Source organism: Cryptomeria japonica, chromosome 1 (assembly GCF_030272615.1).
Source record: "Cryptomeria japonica chromosome 1, Sugi_1.0, whole genome shotgun sequence".
Lineage (NCBI taxonomy): Eukaryota > Viridiplantae > Streptophyta > Pinopsida > Cupressales > Cupressaceae > Cryptomeria > Cryptomeria japonica.
In genome coordinates, this window is record NC_081405.1 from 34,650,088 (window position 1) to 34,674,550 (window position 24,463).

The 24,463-nt window shown below is 36.5% G+C and overlaps 1 protein-coding gene across 3 annotated transcripts in view; it reads left to right on the forward strand.

Annotated features, from left to right (window-relative positions):
• The first annotated feature begins 4,807 nt into the window (after nucleotides 1–4,807).
• Nucleotides 4,808–24,463, forward strand: part of LOC131048650 (uncharacterized) — a 66,358-nt gene continuing 46,702 nt past the window's right edge. For 2 of the 3 annotated variants that reach the window (XM_057982688.2, XM_057982689.2), the window contains exons 1-4: nucleotides 4,808–5,900; nucleotides 18,236–18,312; nucleotides 21,782–21,950; nucleotides 22,238–22,326. In XM_057982688.2, coding sequence (XP_057838671.1) covers nucleotides 5,360–5,900; nucleotides 18,236–18,312; nucleotides 21,782–21,950; nucleotides 22,238–22,326 — 876 coding nt within the window. In that variant the 5' untranslated portion in view covers nucleotides 4,808–5,359. The remainder of the gene's footprint in view (nucleotides 5,901–18,235; nucleotides 18,313–21,781; nucleotides 21,951–22,237; nucleotides 22,327–24,463) is intronic. The other variant, XM_057982687.2, reaches the window with a different exon arrangement.

The window sequence follows — 24,463 nt, forward strand, 5'->3', positions numbered from 1 at the left end:
GCAACTTTCACAATGTTGCTTTTCTTGACTTTTAGGCCTACCTTGGGCTATCCTATGGACACAACCATGCCAAAAGGACCCCAAAATCATCAAAGGCACTCATACCCTCTACTCCACAAGAAAAATCAACCTAGAATTGTGAACCTAAGACCTAAACTAGGACCTAAAGAAGACCAATGAGCTCTTGGCTCTTATTACATTTACATGGCTTCTTAAAGAAGCAAAATTCCAACAAAAGTTACATGGAGGAAGACCTTAGAAGGGTGCTCCAAAATTGGACTGTCTACAACCAACCGGTAACAACTGGGTTACAGAAACAGGCTCACAACCCTGCTAAAACATGCTCAAAATATAGAACATGTCACAACCGGGACCTCAAATCTTAAGATCTATCTTCTATGATCATTATAAATACTTGATCACATTCTAATGCTCTATTACAATGATTTATACGATCCAAGAGGATCCGGTCGGCCCAAAAAGGGATCAAAACCCGAAGAATAAGACCTAACGTGTAAAACCAACAAGGTCGGCCTCCGCTAAATAAATTATTTTGGAAAATTCAAAGGATGAAGTGTAGATCATGGGGAAAGGTCGGTCACATGCTAATGAACATCAAAATCAATGCTCAAGGCTTCACAAGCTACGGAAGGGGATCCGGTAGATCACTAATGCAAATAGGTCCAGGCAATCGGTAACAGAAAATTGTCTTGGAAACCGGTAGCGATAACTTGCCGGAAAACGATCCAAATGCTCCACGGTTTGGGAATAAGGAAGATGATCAAGTCTTCAAGTAAAATCCAACTCCATAGGTTCCGGTGAGCCAAATCCAGGACACAGAAAGAAATCTTGAAACTACAAACAAAAAGCAAAAACATAAAGGAAATATTTTTGGTTGATGCAAGCTTGCTATGAACCGGGGATTCTCCTGCATCATAAAGGTACAATGTGAAGCCTAGTCGATGGAAGGAGAAGGTGTCAACATGAGTTCAACAAGTGTGCCAACTTAGTAATAATCTTATTTTAATGATGACATATTTAAAAAGTTTTATAATGTTGTTTGTTTAATGTTTTAAAATACTCGTTCAAAGTTTCAATTTCATGGTTACTTTTGAAGTTTTAAATATGTAATAATTTTTTCTATAGGGGTTCATCATTATTGTTTTAAAATACATGACTAAGAAAAAGATAGTAATAAAGTTTTACCAGTTTTGAAGAAAGTTTGTGTGTTTGTGTGCTCTCAAATTTTGAATGTTTAGATTTTTGAGATTTATCGTGGTTTGTGTGCAACAAAAAATTAATGTGTTATCATTCTTCCATGTGGGTGTGGTAGCTATTTCTAAACGTCTAATTTATTCTTTATGTGGCAAGCTCTTTGAATTAGAGTATTTGCATTTCTCAGTTGATGCTTCGACTTATGCTCTAAAATATCATTTGAGATATCCATACTTTCAAGCATACAATTCTTGATTATTATTTATCTTTTCATTTTAAATAAATGTTTGAATGCCTTTCCTACTCTTCAATTAAAACCATACAATGAGTTTGTTATCTAAAAAAATTAAATTTGATCATACAAGGGAGCTATACCTCTAAAATTTATAGGGAAGTTAGTGACCATACAACTTACCCAACTATTGATGGAGATTGTCTTTGTAGAAAAAAGGGGAAAATAGAGAAAAAAAAGAGAGACCAATCTATCAACCAACATAGTTTATTCATCCCCGAAAAGAACATTTTACACCTTGCCACTTCACTACACACACGACAAGAAACACAAAAGCAATCTTCATCTCACGTGATGCTCCACGTGAACCCCACAAGATAGAGTACTCCACTACAGAGCCCTCTCCATTAATTAAATCTAAATTATTTTGTGTGTGATTGTATAAACATTTATTTAATTAGTCTAGATTTATAAAAAGGAGATTTTATTCCTTTATAATAGTCAATAGCTCAAAATATCATTGAAATAACATGTTATTATCTTTGAACTAACTACTTTGTAACTATAGTGGGATGGGGTGTATGGCATGAGCGTGTTAACAAAAAAATGTTAAATGTAATAATTATATAGCCGACGAAGTAGAAACTACTAATAGTTAGAAGACACGTAACATGGTAAAAAAACAAAATCTAATGAATACCATTTTAAAACCATTTTGACAATCCTAATAGTCATTCTAGGGGACATGTTTAATAACCTAAATGCAATTTCCAACTTCTCACTATGGTGGCCAAGAAATATTTCCATCTCCTCCTCAATATCATGTAAAATAGGTCTTGAATTAGGAATATACCTTCTTGCCTTTATCTCATAGGACATTTTTTCCAACTTTGCATAGATTTCTTGTGTTTGTGGGTGTGATCTATCTCCTACAAAAAAATAAAAAAATGTACGATTTTATGAACCTCAATCCAAGTACATCCAAGTGTCTTTTTAATCTCCATCTTTCATCATTTTTCTTATATTTTGAAGTTCAACCCATATGCCTACTTCTGCACAAGTGTTTGATAGAAGAACATGATATTTTTTGGATCTAGCTCAAACAAAACCATTGCCATATAAATTCTCTAAACTCTACGTTCTTATGTGATTTACAAGTGCCAAGCAAACACATCCAACCAAGCACGTCAAGTTTTATTAGCATCTTAATTATAAAGTTAGGGTTTCCTCAAGATAGCCAAAACGACCAAGAAAGTCAACAATGCATATGTAATGATTCATTGTAGGCATAATCTAATGAGAACCACTCATGCAATTGAGTATTTATAGCCCTAATCCACTAGAATTGCATGGCCGTGTGCAAAAAAACCACAAACAAAGCTTACATGGTCAAGGTTGGTTCCATAATGCTTCATGAGTTCAAAAAGTTTGATGACATCTTTGCATAGCTATGCATTGCATATCCTGCAATCATAGCAAATCATGAGACCAAGTTTGTGTTATGCATTTTGTTAAACAACTTGTGTGCTTTCCACATGCTTCCACACATTGCATACATGTCAATGAAGGTATTCACAACCACAACATCTAGCAGAAAAACACTTTTGATTATTTTTTGATGGATCTCTATACTCCGTTCCAAAGCTCCAAGTTTGGCACAAGTTAGAAGGATGCTAGCTAAAGTTGATGAGTCAGGATTTACCCCTACCAATTGCATTTGCTTAAAAATATCTAAAGCTTGTCCAAGGAGACCGTTTTGTGCATATCCAACAATGATTGTACATTTTGTTGAGGCATTTGTCAAATAATTCATGTACCTCATGCATGCTTCCACATTTTTCAGAAGTGTTTATCACCGCAGTCATGATTACAACATCAGAGAGAATTCTAGACTCGATTATTTTTGTGTGGATATCCCTATCCTATTCTAGAGCTCCAACTTTGGGATAGGCTGAAAGGATTTTGGCAAAGGTTGTTGAGTTTGGATTTACATCTTCCAGTTGCATTTGGTTAAATAGCTCCATTGATTTTCTAGCAAGCTTATTTTGTGTATATCTCGTTATCACCGAATTCAATGAGATCACGTTTCCTTGACACATTTTGTTAAACAATTTAGGCGCATATTGAACCCTCCCACACTTTGCAAACATATCTATTAGCACAATCACAACTACTACATATGATAAAAATCCACCTTTGATTATTTTCAAGTATGTAACTTCATACTCTATTGCAATGCTTCCATTTTGGCACATGCTGGAAAAGCTTGATGCATTCATCTTCACACTTGCCAACTGAATTTGCTTGAAAATTTCCATGCCTTTCTCAACAAACCCATTTTGTACATATTCACCTGTTATGGCCCTTCCTTATAGCGTGTATTTTTTTACAAGTAGTCGACTTGTGGCTACCTTATCTCTTAAATAAGTTACAAAATATTTCCATCTCCTCCTCCTCTATATCATTTAACACAAGTCTTGAATCGAGAATATACCCTACTGCTTTTATCTCATAGGACAATTTCTCCAACTTTGCATACATTTCTGGTGTTTGTGGGTGTGATCTATCTCCTACAAAAAGAACATGTACCATCTTATGAACCTCAATCCAACTACATCCAGGTGTCTTTTTAATCTCTTTGTCTTTCGTCATTTTTCTTACATTTTGAAGCTCAACCCATCTACCTGCTTCTGCGTAAGTATTTGACAGAAGAACATGAGATGCATAATTTTTTGAATCCAACTCAAATAGAAGCATTGCCATAAGCTCTCCTAACTCTATATTCTTATGTGATTTACAAGCAGCAATCAAACACATCCAAACAAGCATGCCAGGTTTTATCAGTATCTTGATTAGAAAGTTTAGGGTTTCCTCAAGATAGCCAACACAACCAAGAAATTCAACAATTCACATGTAATGACCATTGTAGGCATAATTTCATGAGAACCACTCATGCAATTGAAGTATTTACAACCCTCATCCACTAGGCCTGCATGCCTGTAAAAAAACAAAAACAAAAAAGCACAAATAATTATTATTTATGAACATTATATACTTCCAAATTTGATATCTCTTTATGTATTTTACATAAATTATTTAAAATATAAAATACCAGTTAATCTTAAATTAAAAAAATACAAAACCATACTTGATTAAAAAACTACAAATCCATCTTATCAATCGTGTGACTTTATTCTTTTGCTCCCCTAATTTGTTGTTCTTTTACTGCTGATGGCTGTTGTATTTAAGATCAGCACCTTAATTCTTGCTGCTTTCTTAATAAAAACAAACTACAAATTCATCCAATTTAATTTAAATCAATACAAAAAACAATAATAATTTATTTTAATGCTCCAAACAAGAATTGGACCTGCTCAACTTTGGAGAGATCTCCTTTATTATTTTTGTTAACTTCAAACTAAGCACTTTCCTCGATTGGGTCGACTCCGTCAATAACTCTAGACAGAGAATTAAATATAAGCAGGTGTCTTTTCTGAAACAATGACCTCGATCCTCGTTTAACATTTGCAGGTGCTCGGAATGCGGAAACAGACTTTAAACTTGACTGCTGACAGACAAAAGGAAAAACCAGACCTCATCACTCACATTCAGGCGGAAAGATTTAAAGGGGCACGGTGAAGTAGGAGCCCACACGACAAATTACTCCTCACAATATATGGAGAAGAAGGGGGAGCACGTATTTCCCACCATTTGATCTTTGGTTGGTGGGAGCCGAACGAGCAGAGCCATTGAAAAACAAATATATAAATCTTGAAAGCCGCAAATAACCCACCATTACAGAATCGCCATAGCAGCAGATTGCAGGAAAGGTACATGGTTAAGGCTTTTCACTGAGAGGGAAAAAATTGAAAATTAGGCAGTGTGCAATTATTGTGAGGTTTAGTAGGGGTCATGGAAAGCTTTAGAAGATATGGCTTGCCCTTCTCTCTGGCAGGTGCGATACAGTCACCAATCTCATCTTTATTGGACTTCTCCCGGCGTTCGGAGACAGGCTCGAACTCGGCCAACGGCGGACTCCTTTTCAGGGGTTTCAGCAGGGGAGATGACGTGGCGGGGAGGGCTGCTGATGAGGTAGGGGCTGCGGAGGTCTCCATTAGGATTTTCAGTTCAGGTGAGGCGGAGGAGCATGGGAGCGGAAATGATTATGATTCCCGCGGAGAGCAAGGGTTCGAACCCGCGACCTCTTCTTTGCAGACCAATGGAATTGAGACTGCGCTAACCTCGATGCCATCTTTATCTACTGCTGCCGATGTGGCCGCCAGAAGGGATAGGAGTGATGGTGATATTAATGGTGCTAATAATACTAGTAGTAATAATAATAACAACACTGGTTCTCAGAGATATGAGATTCAGCAGCTGGCCAGATGGATTGAGCAGGTCTTGCCCTTCTCGCTTTTACTCTTCATCATCTTCGTTCGCCAACATCTGCAAGGTTTGTTTAATTTAACTTATTTTTTTCCACTTTCATTTCTGCTGCAAATTCTTGTTTTAACCTCATTTTCAGGATTATATTTTGATCATTCACATTACTTGGTAGATTAGGTAAACGCAGTTACAAATATTTATCTTTATTTTTAAAGAATTCACTACTACTTCCTCTTATTCTTGGAAATCTTTTCTGCTTGTACCCTTTTCGGTACACTAATATAGTGAAGCAAAAAGTAATAAATTAACATATATCGAGGTCTGGTTGAACATATTTTTTTGCCACCTGACTAAGATACTTACTAAATTGTAATCCAGGTATGGTTGTACGTGTGTTTTGTCACCTCATTAAGATGACATTCCCACGGTTTTCATTTAATTGAAGTGAACATTCTGTAAATTTTCTAACACTGTATATTTTATAGCATTTTTCTTTTAACCTTCATTTCTGCTAGAAATCTTGTATTGAAACCTCAATTACACGATTTTGTATTCCTATATTTCATGAGGACAATCTCCTTTAACCCTCGAAAATGCATTCCGATAAGTTGACATAAGGAGTCTCACATCTTTGAAAATGCATAATAGGGTATCCGGTATAGCACCATCAGTGAAGTCATCTTGATGGAGTTTGGCTTGAAATTAGATGACTATAGAATTTGGCTTGAAATTAGATGACTATAGAATTTGAAAGAAGGTTCTTTCAAATTCAAGAAATATAAACGTAGGAGGTTGTGTACACAAGTTATTGCCAGGATTATGGTCCATTCATGAATAGCAGAGACAATGTCCTTGTATTTCAGGGCAAACATGTAGTTATTATCTTGTATTACTGAAAGGTTTAAATATGGCTTGAATCCAGTGACTTTATTTGTCCTCATGTAGGCTGCACTAAACATTTAAAAATGATTTGGTTCTTTAGAATCCTAAAGTTTAAAGATTGAATAAATCAAGGTTATAGTAGAATTTTATTAACAACTATAAGTGCTCACTTCTCAATGTTGAAAGGGAAGATGGTAGCTTAAATTTTCAATTCGTCTATTAAGTTTGGGAATTTTTAATCATATCAGTCAAACCAGATCCTTTTTAAAGTGCTGACACAGAAAAGTTGAAAGGGCGAATGGGTAGCTTAGATTTTCAATTGGCCCGTTATGTTCGGGAAAGTCCAATGATTTAAATTGGACCAAACCCATCTTAAATTCAATGCGTTTTGAATATCGCACCTTATAGTATTCCTTTTCGTTTATAACTTAAATTCTACTTATGCAAGTTGCCTTGAATAATCTGCTTTACTCCACCAAAAAACCTAAAAGAGACGTGTTGCATGAGAGGATGTATGATGATTTGTAAATCCACATATTTTCTGATTTAGATTGCAACTTCTTTCTTGGTCAGCATTTGTAAGTTGCAACACTTGAGTCAAATGTAACTCATTTTTCTCACTTTAATATCTGCTGCAAATTTTTGTTTTAACCTTATTTTCAGGTTTATATTTTGACACTTACAGCACTTGGTAGAATAGGCAAACACAGTCTCAAATATTTTTCTTTATTTTCAAAGAATTCACTACTTTCTTATTCTTGGAAATCTTTTCTGCTTGTACCCCTTTCGGTAGACTAACATAGCCAAGCCAAAAGTCATAAATTAATTAATTTATACTGAGGTCTGGTTGAACATATATTTTTGCCACCTGACTAAGATGGTTACAAATGGGTATTTCCACCTTACAAAGACGAGATCCTAAATATTAACCCAGGTATGGTTACAAAGGGGTATTTCCACCTTACAAAGATGAGATCCTAATTATTAACCCAGGTATGGTTGTACGTGGGTTTTGTGTAATGCCCCCTTTTGGGAGGACAGAAAATCTTGCCTAATATACTTGTAGAGTTATTGCAAGTTATGTATATTCAGTCTGCTGTAGTAATTTGGACAGATTCAATTCGATGTTGTTTCCCTCTTTAAATGCACAGGTCTGCGGTTTATATCAATCTGATCTGCTACCTATACTCAGATATATATATGTGTGTATGAGAATCCTTTCTATTCCATCAGGTCTGATTCAGGCCTGCTTTATTATTGTTTGCAGATTTGTATTTGTGTTCTGATCTCTTTGATTCTTCCAGATCTTCTTATAATTCTGATTTAGGTCTGCTCCTAAATCTGCTTTTAACGCTTTAGATATTTTGTTCTACTCCCTGGATCCTACCTTGTCAAATGAAAACTTCTCCACTTTATATCCTCCAATGCAAGGGAGAGTCACACCTCTTCTTAATGGTCACAACCTTCACAATTACCACCCTTCGAAAGGGTCACAACCTTTCACAACCTTTCATCATTGCTGCCCCTTTGAAAGAGTCAGTTCCTTGTCTTCTTCCCATTAATGCTTCCTTTTTTTTTTAAATGAAGTTCTCTTCTCTTCCTTTTATATCTCATGTTTGAGGGAGTCACAACTTTTCATTTCATGCCTTTTGACCATTCATTAAACTTAACTAAATTTTAATTATATTAATTTTAATTTTTATTCTTTTATATTTTAATTTATTAATATTATTTATTAATAAATCCTATTTCAACAAGGGGACATTACAGTCCACCCTTCCCAAAATTGCTTGTCCTCAAGCAATGTAGGTTTATAAGAACTGAATAAATCAACCCTTGGAGATCGGTATTTCTTCTTTTATATTGGTTGACCCAACGCTTGCACCATACTATGGATATCTCTGTGTTAAAGCATGGGTGATCTTAACATATATTAAGACGAGGATTAGAAGCATGGCACACATCTATGACCTCAATTGCAACTTATGTCTTTCTAGTTATTCACATATCTAATTGTTGTGACGTATTCACACATCGCCCCATTGCAAATGGGGACCCTTGCTTTTTGCCTTCTGGGGTGTGTTTTCTAGGTCTTTTAGGGTTTTGTCTTTTAGCCTTTGCTTTTCGAGTGTCGCCAGGGGGATCACTAGGATGGTAGGCTCTGCTTGAGCCGAGGTGAGTCTTTGGGGCCCGAGAATTAGGGTTTCTTTGAGAGTCTTCCTTAGGGCCTGGTTTTGCCTTTGTTGCTAATTGTGTCTTGCTTGGTGAGTGAGTATCATTCTTGAAGGTCCAAGCTAGGTCAAGTTGGTGAGTGATGAAGTTTGGAATGTCATCTTGATCTTCAAATGCCCTGAAATTTGGCTAAGTCTGGAATGTCTTGATCCTGAAATTTGGCTAAGTCTGGAATGGCCTGATCCTGAAATTTGACTAAGTCTGGAAAACTGAAGAATCCTCCAAAAACTAGATTTTGCAATATAACTCTTGGAGGTCCGAAACCACTCTCAAACATCCTGACAGTATATATGGAATATAACTTAAAGTATAAGTGACATTTCCTTATACTTAAATGTTATATTCCATAAAATGATCCTGATGGAGAGACCAAAATGTCAAATTTCGCTCCTGACCCTTCCAAAGGGTCCAGAGCGAAATTCTCCATAAGACATTCTACTTTGACCAAAACCTAGAACTAACGCATTCCCAGGCTTGAATGAAGGTAAAAACGCTTGTTTGAATGAAGAAATGTGAAAATGAAGTCAGGATCTTGGCCAAGAATAGGGATTTCTCTCCTGACCCTTCCAAAGGGTCCAGAGCGAAAATCCTTGAAGACCTCAAATTCTCACTTACCAAGGCCAAATTTCTAGTTCCTAAGGCATGTTTGAAGGTATTTTTGAATGTTCTAGCCTTGTCAAGATTGAAAGATGAAGGATTTTAGTCAAGAAGATGAATTTCGCTCCTGACCCTTCCAGAGGGTCCAGAGCGAAATTCTTGAAAACACTCATTTTTCCTTTAGCAAGAGTCAAGAATAAGGTGGAGATGCATGAAGAAGGATCTATGTTTGCCTCCCAAAGAGGATGAAAATAGGAAAAGTCAAGGATCCAAACCAAAACATGATTTTCGCTCCTGACCCTTCCAAAGGGTCCAGAGCGAAAATCTTTGTAGCTCTCATTTCCTTTCAAATTTTGACTAAGTGTTGGTTTCTAGGGCATGTTGGGGAATGAATTGGTATGTTCTTGCCTTGAGATGGAGTTGGATGATTTTGAAGAGCAAGATTTTAGCCTAAAAGAGAATTTCGCTCCTGACCCTTCCAAAGGGTCCAGAGCGAAATTCATCATAAACTTCATTTGCTACCTTGTTTGAGCTTGAAACCTTGTCCCTTAGGTGGAAAATGATCTAAGTTTGCTTCTTGAGATGGTTTGAAGTTGGAAAAGTGAGTGATCAAGCCTAGAATGAGATTTTCGCTCCTGACCCTTTCAAAGGGTCCAGAGCGAAAATCTTCCTAAAGCTCATTTCCTCCCTAGTTTGACCAAATTTTGATTTGCAGAGCATCTTGAAAGGAAGGATGGACGTGTTTGGACTTTGGAAATGTGTGAGAGCTTTGAAAAAATGAAGGATTCTAGCCAAGAAGGTGAATTTCGCTCTTGACCCCTCCAAAGGGTCCAGAGCGAAATTCCTTGCAAGCTTATTCTTTTGACCTTGTTTTGGCTTAAGACCTTATCCCTTGGGTGAAGAATGATGTCTAGTTGTTTTCTAGAGTGGATTGGAGTTGAAGAAATGGAGAATCAAGCCAAGAATGAGATTTTCGCACCTGACCCTTCCAAAGGGTCTAGAGCGAAAATCCTCCTAGACCTCATTTCTTTCCTTATTTGGCCAAATTTTGATGTCCAAGGCATGTTGAAAGGGCGAATGGGCATATTGAAATCCTTAAGGACGTTTAAAAAAGTTGAGGAATGAGTGTTTTAGCCAAGGAAGAAAATTTCGCTCCTGACCCTTCCAAAGGGTCCAGGGCAAAATTCCTTACAAGCCTATATTTTTTTACCTTGCTTGAGCTTAAAACCTTGTTCCTAGGGCGAAGAGAGATGAGATTTCAAGTTGAAAGAATGATGATTTTTGGTCAAGAGTGAGATTTTCGCTCTTGACCCTTTCAAAGGGTCCAGAGCGAATTTTCTCAAAACCTATCTTTTCCCTCAAATTTATGCCAAGTCTAGTATGGGTCAAGATTAGAGGTGTCTATAGGCATGTCCTTGAATGGTCAATAATTATCAAGTTTGAAGGAATTGAGCCAAAAAGTGATTTTCGCTCCTAACCCTTCCAAAGGGTCCAGAGCGAATTTTCTCTAAAATCACCTTTTTTCCCAATTTTGTGCCAAGCCAAGTGCTGACTAGGGCGAGTTTTGATGGGAGAGGTCCTCGGGAATGACTTTGACTTAGCAATAATTATCAAGCTTGAAGGAATTGAGCCAAAAAGTGATTTTCGCTCCTGACCCTTCCAAAGGGTCCAGAGCGAAAATCTTAAAACCACCTATTTTCCTTGCAAGTCTAGTCAAACGTTAGGTTTTCATGGCTTGGATGGGTGCGAGGAGTCATGTTCTTGCCTTTTGAAGTTAATTGGTGTTGAAAAATGATGGAAATTAGCCCAAACCAAGGATTTCGCTCCTGACCCTTCCAAAGGGTCCAGAGCGAAAATCCTAGGATCACCTACTTTCTTTGCAAGACAAGTTAAAATTTTGATTTTTTATGGCCTAGATAGGAGTGAGGCAATGTGTCCTTAGTCTTGGAGGTGAATTGAAGTTGAAAGGATGGAGGAACATGCTCAAAACTTGAAAATCGCTCCTGACCCTTCCAAAGGGTCCAGAGCGAAAAACACTAAAACTATCCTTTTCTCCAAATCTTGTGCTAAGTCAGGCCTAGACTAGGGTGAGAGAAGCTATTTGGAATGCCTTGGAAAGATGTTTGACCATCAAAAGTGTGAATTTTGAGCTAGAATGAGAATTTCGCTCCTGACCCTTCCAAAGGGTCCAGAGCGAAAATCCTAGGATCACCTACTTTCTTTGCAAGACAAGTTAAAATTTTGATTTTTTATGGCCTAGATAGGAGTGAGGCAATGTGTCCTTAGTCTTGGAGGTGAATTGAAGTTGAAAGGATGGAGGAACATGCTCAAAACTTGAAAATCGCTCCTGACCCTTCCAAAGGGTCCAGAGCGAAAAACACTAAAACTATCCTTTTCTCCAAGTTTTGTGCTAAGTCAGGCCTAGACTAGGGTGAGAGAAGCTATTTGGAATGCCTTGGAAAGATGTTTGACCATCAAAAGTGTGAATTTTGAGCTAGAATGAGAATTTCGCTCCTGACCCTTCCAAAGGGTCCAGAGCGAAATTCTGGATAGGTCCTGTCCCTAGCTAGTTTTTTGAGCGAATTCTCTTTTTTGGACCTTGTGAAGATCAAACCAATGTTGCCAAGTTGAGAAGTGGATTCAATATGAGGGAGTCCAGATGGAGTGAAGTGAAGAAAGTGAAATTTAGTGTGAATAGGCAAGCAAAAAGTGAATTTCGCTTCTGACCCTTCCAAAGGGTCCAGAGCGAAATTCTTAAAAACCTCTCTTTTGCCCCAAATTTGCATCAAGATTGTTGTTGGTTGAGAATGAGGGCGTCCTTGGGCATGTATCTAAGCAAGTACGGTTGCAAAATGAGAACAATTTGAGCCAGGAATGCAAATTTCGCTCCTGACCCTTTCAGAGGGTCCAGGGCGAAATTCTTATAGGCCCTGTCCCTGGAAAGAATCTTGAACAAACTTCATTTTGATGTCTTCTTGTTGGTGATTTAAGGTATAAAATGCTATGTTAGAATAAATATATTATGTGTCCTTAATCATCTTGTGGTTTGTCTTGCAGATGAAAGAAGACCAGGCCAGATCAAGGACGACCTCCACAAGACCAGACCAAGACAAGGACGACCTTCTCCAGTCCAACATCAACAAGGACGACCTTCTCTTGTCTAGCATCATCAGGGACGACATCTTCTAGTCCAGCATTCCAAGGAAAGGTACACCATCCATCCTGCACATCAAAGACAAAGGAGGTCAGAGCAAGGATCTGTTGGAGAAGTAGACAGTTCCAGAAGAGTTAACTAAAGTTAGCCTCTCAGCATCATCAAATTGAATATCTACCAAGTTGCAAGTGTCAGACAAGGTGGCATCCCAGTCATCACTCCTCTAGTCGGATTGGTCCACCTCAGCGTGTCCAGATTCAATGTACTTGACTCCTCAAAAATGGCACAAACTTCGATGTACCTACCCCGGTTATCCATTGGTCGAATATTCCAGAGAAGACATGTGTCCAAATAATGCAGTTATTTAATTGGCTAGAATTGAGTTTGTTGTAATAAACCCTAACTAGGTTTTTCATTGTAAAATCTCGGCCATTGATCTCAAGTTGATCTGAGCCATCGAATTGTATTGAGGGCGCTATATAAGCCCTGGCTCCTCATTTGTAAAGGCTAATGGTTAGTCAGTAGTTAGAAGGTGAATAATTAGTTGATAGAGGTTATAATAGCTAATGATTTATAACAAATAGAATAGCACTTAGAGTAGAATAGAGAGAGAAGGCAAAGATTGTTGCCAAGATGTTGTTGTAAAAGACTTGTAAAACTTCATTGAAGAAATGGTGAAATCTATGGGTTGATTCAACAATTTGCATGGTCTCGATACTTCTCAGATTTGATTTCATGTTATTAGATGAGTGGAAGAAATGTGTTTGATTGATGGTGAAATTTGTATATCCATACTACTAGCAGTTTGTTAATTGCAGACTTGCCTTGTGTAGTCAACTGAAATCATTCAGCTTAAGCTAATTGTCACTTCTTCACTGACATGCATCAGCCTGATGGTGTCTATGCCTGTAGCGATGATCCGAACATCATAAAGCTTTTCTCCGAAGATCGCACTAACCTTGTGGAGATGGTCCTGAGATGTCAAAACAAGATTTAGTTAGAATTTCACCAAAGGTTATTCATTGCTCCTACATTCTTAGTGTCAGAATTAGATCCTTTCCTTGCCCTCATCCTTTTCCTTTTTTTTTCAAGATCCAGACTAGTGAAATCCTGTGTTCCAGTAATATTCAAAGCGAATCAGACGTTCAGTCATCAAGTGTAAGTCCCCTTGTGATTCCAGCAAAAATCACATCATACCACAGAGAGCTTATCCACGAGTAGAGAACCTACATACAAGAACCATGGAGTTGCCTCGACTGATCCTTCGACGAGATCTTCTGCAATCTGGAAACTTTGCTCAAGAGAGGATAAGGTACCTTTAGGTATTTTATTCAGTGTTTGGTCGTGTACAAAATAGACATCAACACTAATACATATCAAGTATGAATCAAACACAGAGCATACACATAAAAACACGAAGTATACACATGAATATATGCAAACACGGAGCATGCACATGAATATATGCAATCACAGACTATACAAGCAAATACACATGTTGTTAGATCCTTCCTTTTTTTCTTGAGCCAGAAAGTGGGCCTAACTCCATCTTTCCTCTTGAGCTAGAAAGTGAGCCTAACCCCATCTTTCCTCTTGATCTAGAAAGTGGGCCTAACCCCAATCCTTCTACTCCTAATCCATTTCGAGTCAGAAAGTGGGCCTAACCCCAATCCTTCTGCTCCTAATCCATTTCAAGTCAGAAAGTGGGCCTAACCCCAATCTTTCTGCTCTCGTATGCTCATTGATGTGTCATAAACTTTCTCCAATACGTTTCAAAGATATGCTTAATATGTACCATACATCTTGAGGATGTAAGGGCTCCATAATTACTAGATTGGCTCCTCCACAAAGCTCCATTTATTTATTGTCCCTTCTTCTCTTGCTTGGATGCTTTTAAGATCTTCCTCATCGTGCCTTGTTTTCTTACTTGGATTTCCTTTTGTTTTACCGTCGGACATTGCCTCTATATTATGTAATTGGCTTTCTTCCTTCCTCTTTCGATAGCCCCTAAAGCTCATTGACTTAATTGCATTAACTAATTTCCCTCAGGCTGGCAGGAACATGCTCTAATACCACTTGTAACGTCCCCTTTTGGGAGGACACTAAATCTCGCCTAATATACTTGTAGAGTTATTGCAAGTTATGTATATTCAGTCTGCTGTAGTAATTTGGATATATTCAATTCGATGTTGTTTCCCTCTTTAAATGCACAGGTCTGCTGTTTATATCAATCTGATCTGCTACATATACTCAGATATATATATGTGTGTATGAGAATCCTTTCTATTCCATCAGGTTTGATTCTCTGATTATTGATCTAATGTTTCCTCTTCTTTTCCTTCGATGCCTGCTTTATTATTGTTTGCAGATTTGTATTTGTGTTCTGATCTCTTTGATAAATGTTCATATCGTTCTTCCAGATTTTCTTATAATTCTGATTTAGGTCCTGCTCCTAAATCTGCTTTTAACGCTTCAGATATTTTGTTCTACTCCCTGGATCCTACCTTATCAAATGAAAACTTCTCCACTTTATATCCTCCAATGTAAGGGAGAGTCACATCTCTTCTTAATGGTCACAACCTTTCAGAATTACCACCCTTCGAAAGGGTCACAACCTTTCATCATTGCTGCCCCTTTGAAAGAGTCAGTTCCTTGTCTTCTTCCCATTAATGCTTCCCTTTTTTTCTCAAATGAAGTTCTCTTCTCTCCCTTTTATATCTCATGTTTGAGGGAGTCACTACTTTTCATTTCATGCCTTTTGACCATTCATTAAACTTAAACTAAATTTTAATTATATTAATTTTAATATTTATTCTTTTATATTTTAATTTATTAATATTATTTATTAATAAATCCTATTTCAACAAGGGGACATTACATTTTGTCACCTCATCAAGATGACATTCCTACGATTTTCATTTAATTGAAGTGAACATTAGGTAAAGTTTTTAACTTTGTATATTTTGTAGCATTTTTCTTTTAACCTTCATTTCTGCTAGAAATCTTGTATTGCAAAATTAATTGCACGATTTTGTATTCCTCTATTTCATGAGGAGAATCTTCTTTAACCCTAGAAACTGTATTCCGATAATTTGACATAAGGAGTCTCACAACTTTGAAAATCCGTAATAGGGTGTAGCACCATCAGTGAAGTCATCTTGATGGAGTTTGGATTGAAATTAGATGACCATAAAATTTAAAAGAAGGTTCTTTCAAATTCAAGAAATATAAATGTAGGAGGCTGTGTACACAAGTTATTGCTAGGTTTATGGTCCATTCATGAATAGAAGAGACAATGTCCTTGTATTTTAGGGCAAACATGTAGCTATTATCTTGTATTACTGAAAGGTTTAAATATGGCTAGGATCCAGTTTCTTTATTTGTCCTCATACAGGTTGCACTGACCATTTAAAAAATGGTTTGTTTCTTTAGGATCCTAAAGTTTGAAGATTGAATAAATCATGTTTATAGTAGAAATTTATTAACAACTATAAGTGCTTACATGTCAATGTTGAAAGGGAAGATGGGAGCTTACATTTTCAATTGGTCTATTAAGTTTGGAAATTTATAATCATTTCAGTTGGACCAGATCCGTTTAAAATTGCTTACAGACAAAAGTTGAAACGGCACATGGGTAGCTTAGATTTTTGATTGGCTTGTTATGTCTGGGAAATTCCAATGATTTCGATTGGACCAAACCCATCTTAAATTCATTGCTTTTTGAATATCTCACCTTTTAGCATTCCTTTTCTTTTTAACCTTAAATTTTACTTATGCAAGTTGTCTTGAATAATCTGCTTTACTCCACCAAAGAACCTAAAAGAGACATGTTGCATGGGAAGATGTATGGTAATTTTCAAATCCACATATCTTCTGATTTATGTTGCAACTCTTTTCTTGGTCAACATTTGCAAGTTGCAACACTTGAGTCAAATGCACTACATATGTCTTTCATAGATTTTGCTGAAGACCAAAATATCATCCAAGTAGGATAAATTAAAAGGTAGCTTTTTTGGTCACTGCCAAGTGAAACATTGTGGAAGCTCACAAGAGGATTGTTTTACCATTAACCTTAGAAATTGTTCGAAGGGATGTACAACCCTACATGATTTAAATTCAATCTTATAATCTCCATCGCGGAGCATACGCATCTTTACCATTGCGCTCACTCAGGCTGTAAACAATATTACAAGCATTTTGGAATGGGCCCAACACATAATTCATCAACCTCATGATTGTAGCAGCTGCGTTACATAACTTACAATGAAGTACTCTGCATTTGTATGGTCTGTGCCTTGTCTTTAATGCAATTTGGTACACATCCTTCTCTACACAGACTTGGAAGTTACCTGCCCTGGATTACAAATTGGTGAAGTACCTTACATGTTGCATCTGATCACAAGTCATTTATGCTAATGATTTTCTTCAAGAACTTCTCCACTTGTAACATCTTCCATCAATTTCAGGAATCTATCCTTGCAGTCTCTAAATTTTTGAGATATTCCGTCATTTTCATTAGCCATATGTACTCTGACTTGTTGGATCCACTTTCTTGAGGAAATATCTTGTTACTTGTTGGATCCACTTTCTTGAGGAAATATCTTGTTGCAATGGTAGTAAGTCTGTGCACCTTCTTCCTTTTCTAAACATGTTAATGAAATCCTCTGCAAACCTTGTGACAGCATCCAAGGGACCTATGAAAGGGAGATTTGGCCCATGGAAAACACGTAGCAAGTTCTTTTCAATAGCGAGGGTTTTACTTATTTGAAACTCTCTATGAAAGTATATGGGCTCACCAAGTTTGGGTACTTTTTATTAATGTCTTTGTTTCTACCTTTTCTCTCTCCTCCATGGCAAGTTTATTGGACATATTCTTATTGGCGTCTCTGACTATCTAATCACAAGTACAATAACAAATCCCCTGTATCAACTTGAGTTGTCCCACCCAGTATTTCAAGGCAAGATTTGAATTTTCTTTGTACAATGTCAAGATTCAGTTAATCATGAAACTGTTATACATAACATTTATAATTTGTACATAGAGAAGAGAAAATTTGAACTATTATACCAATGTCTTTGTTTCTATGCTGCTTCCCATAACTTGATTTCTTTCTGATTGACTTGATGGCCCCTTTTAATGCATGCTGCTGGATATATTTTGAGTATTAGGGTCCTAAACCGGTTTGACTAACACTATAAACTTCAAGGCATTAAACTAATGAACTAATGTTGACTCCGATACATTCAATAATTTGTAAACACAGAAGACCACATCAAAAGCTCCTTATGCATTTTGTTTTAAACATAATTAACTATGGTTGTATTTTTTTGCAACTGTCAGTTATGAAAGATTATTGCTGCATTCTTTCTGGTGCTTCAGTTTATCATGTTAGGATAATGTTGCTTGCAGCATTCATTAATTAATAAACATTATTGAGAATTCTGTTAAATTCCTTATTCTGTCTGGTAGGTATATACTTTGGGAATAAGTGCTACCAATTTAGGATCCTAATACTTGAACATTCATTTGCATTCAGGTTTCTTGATTTCATTCTGGATAACTGCAGTTTTGATCAAATTAAATGATCTTTTACGGAAGCAAACAGCACTTAAGGTGATTCTCCATGTTCTATTCCGTTATGAATGTCAGCACTGTTTAATAAGTGTATGTAATGTCATGTTCTCGTGCAAGAATATTCTTGAGCAGCATCCTAATGTCTTTCCATGGTTTTGAAAATTGTGTTGGTTCTCTTGCTTAGAGGTTATTGAAGAATTTTATTGCAACTTATGGAATTGAATGAAGTTGCCAGATTGGATTTGGCAATTTGCTAAAATATTTTTACTCAGGTTTGTTATGGCTGTGTACAGCCATGAATTTACATTTATATAATATTAAAATATAAAAAAGAGTCATAATTGCACAAAATATACACAAATTAATAAATGGCTGATAATTGGTAAATGAATGCCAAAAGTTAAGGATAAATGAAAATAGTTTATATTGGTGCAATTGGACTTGTAAATTCAATACTATTGCTCTTCATGGTGGGTATCAACATTAAAAGTTGGTATGATAAAAGTTAAAACCACAAACAGTGGCAGTACCATTCTCACAAGCTCGCTATGCATATGTCCTTTGCAGTAGCCTCATGCTCCTCATTGCCAGTTAAGATGTAGGAAAGTCGTGCAACAAAAGTATCCAAGTTGAGATGCTGTGGTGCTTTATTCTGATGCCTCATTTTCCCCTCCTTTTATTCTACTTGCTTGTGTGAGAAGAGGTGCAGGTTGCAATGTATGTAGACCAGTTTTTGTGTTTTTGGCTTCTTACTAGTTGCACTTAATTGAGTGGATAAAGGAGTATGTACTTCAAATCCACTTAGTTGAAGAGTAAATCACAACCTATTGAGATTTGAGACAAAATCGATACAAAAATTAAAATGACAGCTACCATAGAAAAGTAAGAAAGTTAGAAAATTTGAAAATACATACCTGTTATAGAACAATTATATCAAGGGTTTGTAGGCAAATAGACCATTCTCTATGGAGGAAACACCATGTATTAGCATCCTTGCACTATTCTCAAAGTATGCTAAGGTTGTGACCTGCTAAAGCTGTAAACTTCCCAAGCAAGCCCACAACTATGTCCTCTACATTTGGACCAGGGAAGAGTCTAGCGAATGCTACATTGTATCCGTTACTAACTTCAACATCTCTCTATGGCTGCATCCTCCTAGGCAGAAAAAATATCTACGTGCTATAATACTTGTGGTCAGAGCAATTGCTAGGAGATACATTTGGGTGGTTAACTTGTTCCGTTGATTGATAATAATTCTTTGCACTTGGTTGCAAAATGTTTATGAGGGCTCTTGCTCTAGTTGCTGTTATTCTCCTTAAGATTTTTTATTATGGACTCAATGCTGTTATATATCTTGCCCACACATGGCTAATTTGTGTTAGTGAAGTACAACAAATACTCACATGAACTCACTAATCAACATTTAGGACTAGTGCTTTGAACTTTTGGGCTCTCTTTGTACGAGACTGCCTAGACATACGCTTCAAAGGTTGTTGATTACAATGGTGCTAAATGCCTCTCATGCCTTCGCAAGTGGTCCCAAGACAATTTGGTGCAAGGCAAATCAAGTGTTAATAACCTAATTACATGTTTTAAAAAGTAAATTTTTATCCAAGTTACAACATCTTCTTCTTTGTTATTAATTTTTAAAATTAAAAAAAAGGTAGATGATCTGAATTAAAAAATGCAGAATTAACATTTTAAAACTGAAATAAATTAAAATATTGAAATTTTAGAAAGATAACATCAACATCTCCAACTTTGAGATGGCTTGTGACATACGATTATTTGTCACAAACATCTGCAGCTCATCAGCCTCAGCGTAGAGTTCTTTCATCCACTCAATCTCTCTGCCAAGCCTTTGTATCATCAAATTGCGTGAGTAAACAACACATTCCTTGGTCAAAGTCTGAATAAGGAACACAGATTCCTTGGTCAATGTGGAATGCGTTATTGAATTAGGAAACTATTATTTAGTGTTCCGTTCCTTATTTTTTGTAGTGTGCTCTTTACTGCAACTTATGCTATGCCTGAATATTTGCAGTATGCATTGTGTACCAGAATGTCTACCATTCATTTAAAGTGTGATTGTATAGGATATTTCTGCTTGAAAAATTGTGGATTTTTGTGTCTTTAACGTCCTAGTCTTTGAGTAATGTGTTTAATGCATTCATTGTTTAGGTTCAATAGGACTGCTGCTTATAAGAGTCAGAAGAGACCTCTGCTTAAGGCATTATATCGACTGTCTTGACTGTATTGTTTTGATATGTTGCATTACTGGACATTTTAAGTATATTTGTCTTTGTTTGCAAGAGCCTGGGACTCTCTTTTTTTCTTACGTATCTTTGAGGGGATAGTCTCAGTTGTCATTTTCCTAACTTTCTTTTCCATAGATTATAGTATTTCTGTATGCACTTTGATGGTGAAGGAATGAGACAAGGGAAAGAGAGAAGTTGGCATCCATAAATAATTGGATGTGGTTAGAAGGATATACCTTAGTAACATACATCTTTGATAGATCAGGACACTTGAATACACTTTTCAAAAGGGAAACGCCTGAAATGTGATGTCTCAAACCCTCTAGAAATGATGAAGTGGAATATTAAGTGAATACATTTGAAAATGAAAAAAGGAGATCAAAAGGCACATGCTTATTTTTGAAACAAATAATAATACATGCCATCAAAGTAAGACCAAAATATAAACATCAATTGACCTATGACATAAGAACAATTGAATTACTCCGCGTAATTACCTATTTGTATGAATGAGGACAACTGTATTCGCTACCATTATTTAATTTTATTTTTTTCAGAGTAATAGACCAAAGTTTGTAGCACCACATTAAAAGCTGTCAAACTTGTGCTTAACTCCCAAAACACTCTTATCATGACATTATCAAGAAAGTAGTGGAATATGGTGCAAATTGTGCTTTGTAAATCTAATGGGTGAAACTATTTTGTAGCATTTAAAATGATAAGTAAAAAATCAAATGCTTTTTTAAGGTTTGTCTTACACAAATTGCCTTCTCTAGTTGTTAAAATGTACTGTTGGACAAGAAAAATGAGGGCAAAAATATCTGGTATCACAATATAGGTTGTCTGACTAGTGTTTCACTCTCAAAACACTCATATTTCCTTAAATGATAACTTAATATTCAAACGCATTTGAAAAGGTTTTCTTGCACAAAATTACCCTTTCTGGATGTTAAATGCATTGCCAGACGAGCTGTGTTGGACATGGCATGAGCTGTTTTCCACAGCATTTCATTTTTTGGAAAGGTTGCTATACAAGTTTTTGTTCTTTTCTCACACATTCTTGGGAAGTTTTAGTTTCTCCAGCAGTTTCTGAAATGGAAATGGGGGTGGGGCAGTATTTCCTGCAACTTAATCTCTTAATGTATTAGTAAGAGTGTATTTGTAATTTAGTTTGAGTTTATTTGCATTGACCTGAATTTTGTTAGTTTCTTTAGGTTATACAGGCTAACACATGTTCTTGGCTCATTCAGGGTGAAAGAAAAATATTGGTTTTGATTGGTATTATGTCAGTCCTTGTGTTGCATGTTGCTGGACTTTATTGGTGGTATAAGAATGATGACCTTTGGTACCCACTTCTTATGCTTCCCCCAAAGATCATACCACCATTTTGGCATGCTATATTTGTTATCATCGTCAATGGTAAGTATTTTATTCTCTTGTCTAGAAGGTTATTATTACTGGATGCGTCTATTTTCTTTATGCAGTAAGCTATATGAGTTGTCTGCAAAATGTTATGTTAAATTATGTTGCTAGAATCATTCAATTTAAATTTTAATGGCACATTTGAGTAGTTACTTTGTGATCTGTTACTCTCATTTTTCTTTCCTTGTGTTTTTTATTTCTGTTTGTTCCATGTTTGGTATATTGGTATAAGATATGTGATATGCGTGCTATAGCTTGATCAAATCTTTGACTGTTTGGTGTAGATACGATGGTGAGGCAAGCTGCCATGATCTTAAAATGTGGTCTCCTTATCTACTACAAAAGCAATAGGGGTTGTAATTACAGGAAGCAGGTATTCTTTTTCCTTCACTCAAATCTATTTCATCATGCTTTTCTACTTAAATATTAATTCCCATATGGTTTATTAGAATAATTAATTATTATTTAATTAGTATTGTAATGGTCATTATAGTAACTTTTTGCTTTATCTAGTTTTCTATTTTTAGAATTGGTTGTTTCTTTTTTAGAAACTTCACCATGTGTAATTGCCTATTTAAACAACTCTCTAATTGAATAAAGTTATTTGATTATTTGAGCAATTAATTTTTCATGGTATCAGAGTGGGTTGATGGGATTTTGGCGTTTTTTTAAATAAAAATTAAAGGCCTTCTACCTAGAATGTTTTTCTAGAAATTTTTTTCCGATTTTTTTTTTATAAAAAAATCATTGGAATTTTTTTTGGCGAATTTTATCAAATTTGTGGGCAGTTTTCGCAGAGTGTTTTTTGAGGGTTTTTCACCCCTTTTTTTGTCTGCAGTTCGTGGGTGTTTTTTTTTTCAAAGGGATTTTTTTTGTGACAATCGTGGATTATTTTTTTGTGGATTTTTTACGGCGATAGTTTCTGGGTATTTTTTGTGGCAGGAGTCTTATAGCTCAAAGACCTTCCACCAAAAATTAATCGTGGGTTTTCACCGGAAATTTTTTGGGTAGCAGTAAGGGCTTTTCTCAAAATCGAAATTCCTGAGTTTTCCAGCTATTAGGGTTTTCTAAAGGTGCCTAGGTTTTCTGCAGACGTTAATCTCAGGGTTTGTGCCTCAATATCCGTTTTAGGGTTTTTGAGCACGTTTTTTTGCCTTGGGATCAACAGCTTTTGTCTCAATTTTTGTGCCTTCACCAGTTGCCCAATGTTGACCTCAGTTTTTGTCATGGTGTCTTTGAGCAACATAATGTTGGAGCACAATCAAAAGTTCAAAGACCAGAACTACAATACTTGGAAGTAGAGGATGCTTTCGATTTTTGAGTATTGTTGCCTTGATCAAATTGTTCTAGGCACGCCTTCTCGTCCTACAGCGACAGGTTAATACCAGTTGAAACATGATGTGCGAAATCGGGACTGTTATGCTCATCAAGCTATCTGTCATAGATGATCAACTCCCTCAGGTGCGTTCAGGGAAAATAGCTAAAGAGATCTTGGATCTCTTGAAGGGTCTACATGAAACATCTGACAAGAGCTGAGCTTTCTTTCTGAAGAATATGCTGTTTCTTATCATGATGAATGAGAAGACATCTATCCAGGGACATCTTACAAAGATCAAGGAGATTCCTGACCAGTTGGAAGCTATTGGTCAAACCATGGAGGAAGAGGATATGGTAGTGATCACATTGAAAAGCCTACCCCGATCTTATGAGCATTTCATTGACATGCTCAATATCTCTTCTACTAGTGTTGATCTGAAGTTCCCCGATCTCTGCAACAAGATAGATGGAAGCAACAGTTTGGTAGTAATAGTGTCAGTGTGGAACAAGCTTTTATTGCCAAGGACAAAGGCAAAGGTGAGTTCACTTAGCAGAAAGGACAACGCACCTTTGAGGAAGGGTTCACGAAGAAATTCACATGTCACTATTGTGGTGGACTTGGGCATATCCAGAAGTTTTGTAGAAAGAGGTTGGATGATTAGAAGTCCAACCAGGGAGGGTCTCAAGAGCAGGAGCAGGCTCATGTTGCAGAGCGTTTTGAAGAGGAGTCAGCCTTCTATGCTTTTTGATAAGCAGGTTTTGTCATCGGATGGGTTTTCTGATTTTTCTCCACAAAAAATCATGGGAGGGTTTTGTTTGATTTTTCCTCAAAAATCAGGGAGTGGTTTTTTGCCGCGTGATGTTTGGTGTTTTGCCACGTGATGTCTGGTGTTTTATTGGGTGATGTTTCAAGGTTTTGTTTGATTTTTTCCTCAAAAATTGTTTCAGGGGTTGGTTCTTGTTTAGGGTTTTTACCATTTTTTTTCCACAAAAAATGATGATTTGTAAGCTTCAGTTTCGGAGGGTTTACCGATTTTTTTTCCTCAAAATCGTGGTTTCAGGTTTTAGTTTGGTTACCCAACATCAGGTTGGATGAATTTTGGTAATCTTGGTCATTAACACTTTGCAGATCCAAGGAGGATCTTTGCTGCAGTAGAGTGTTCTTTGCGTTTGTGATCAAAAGACCTGCAATG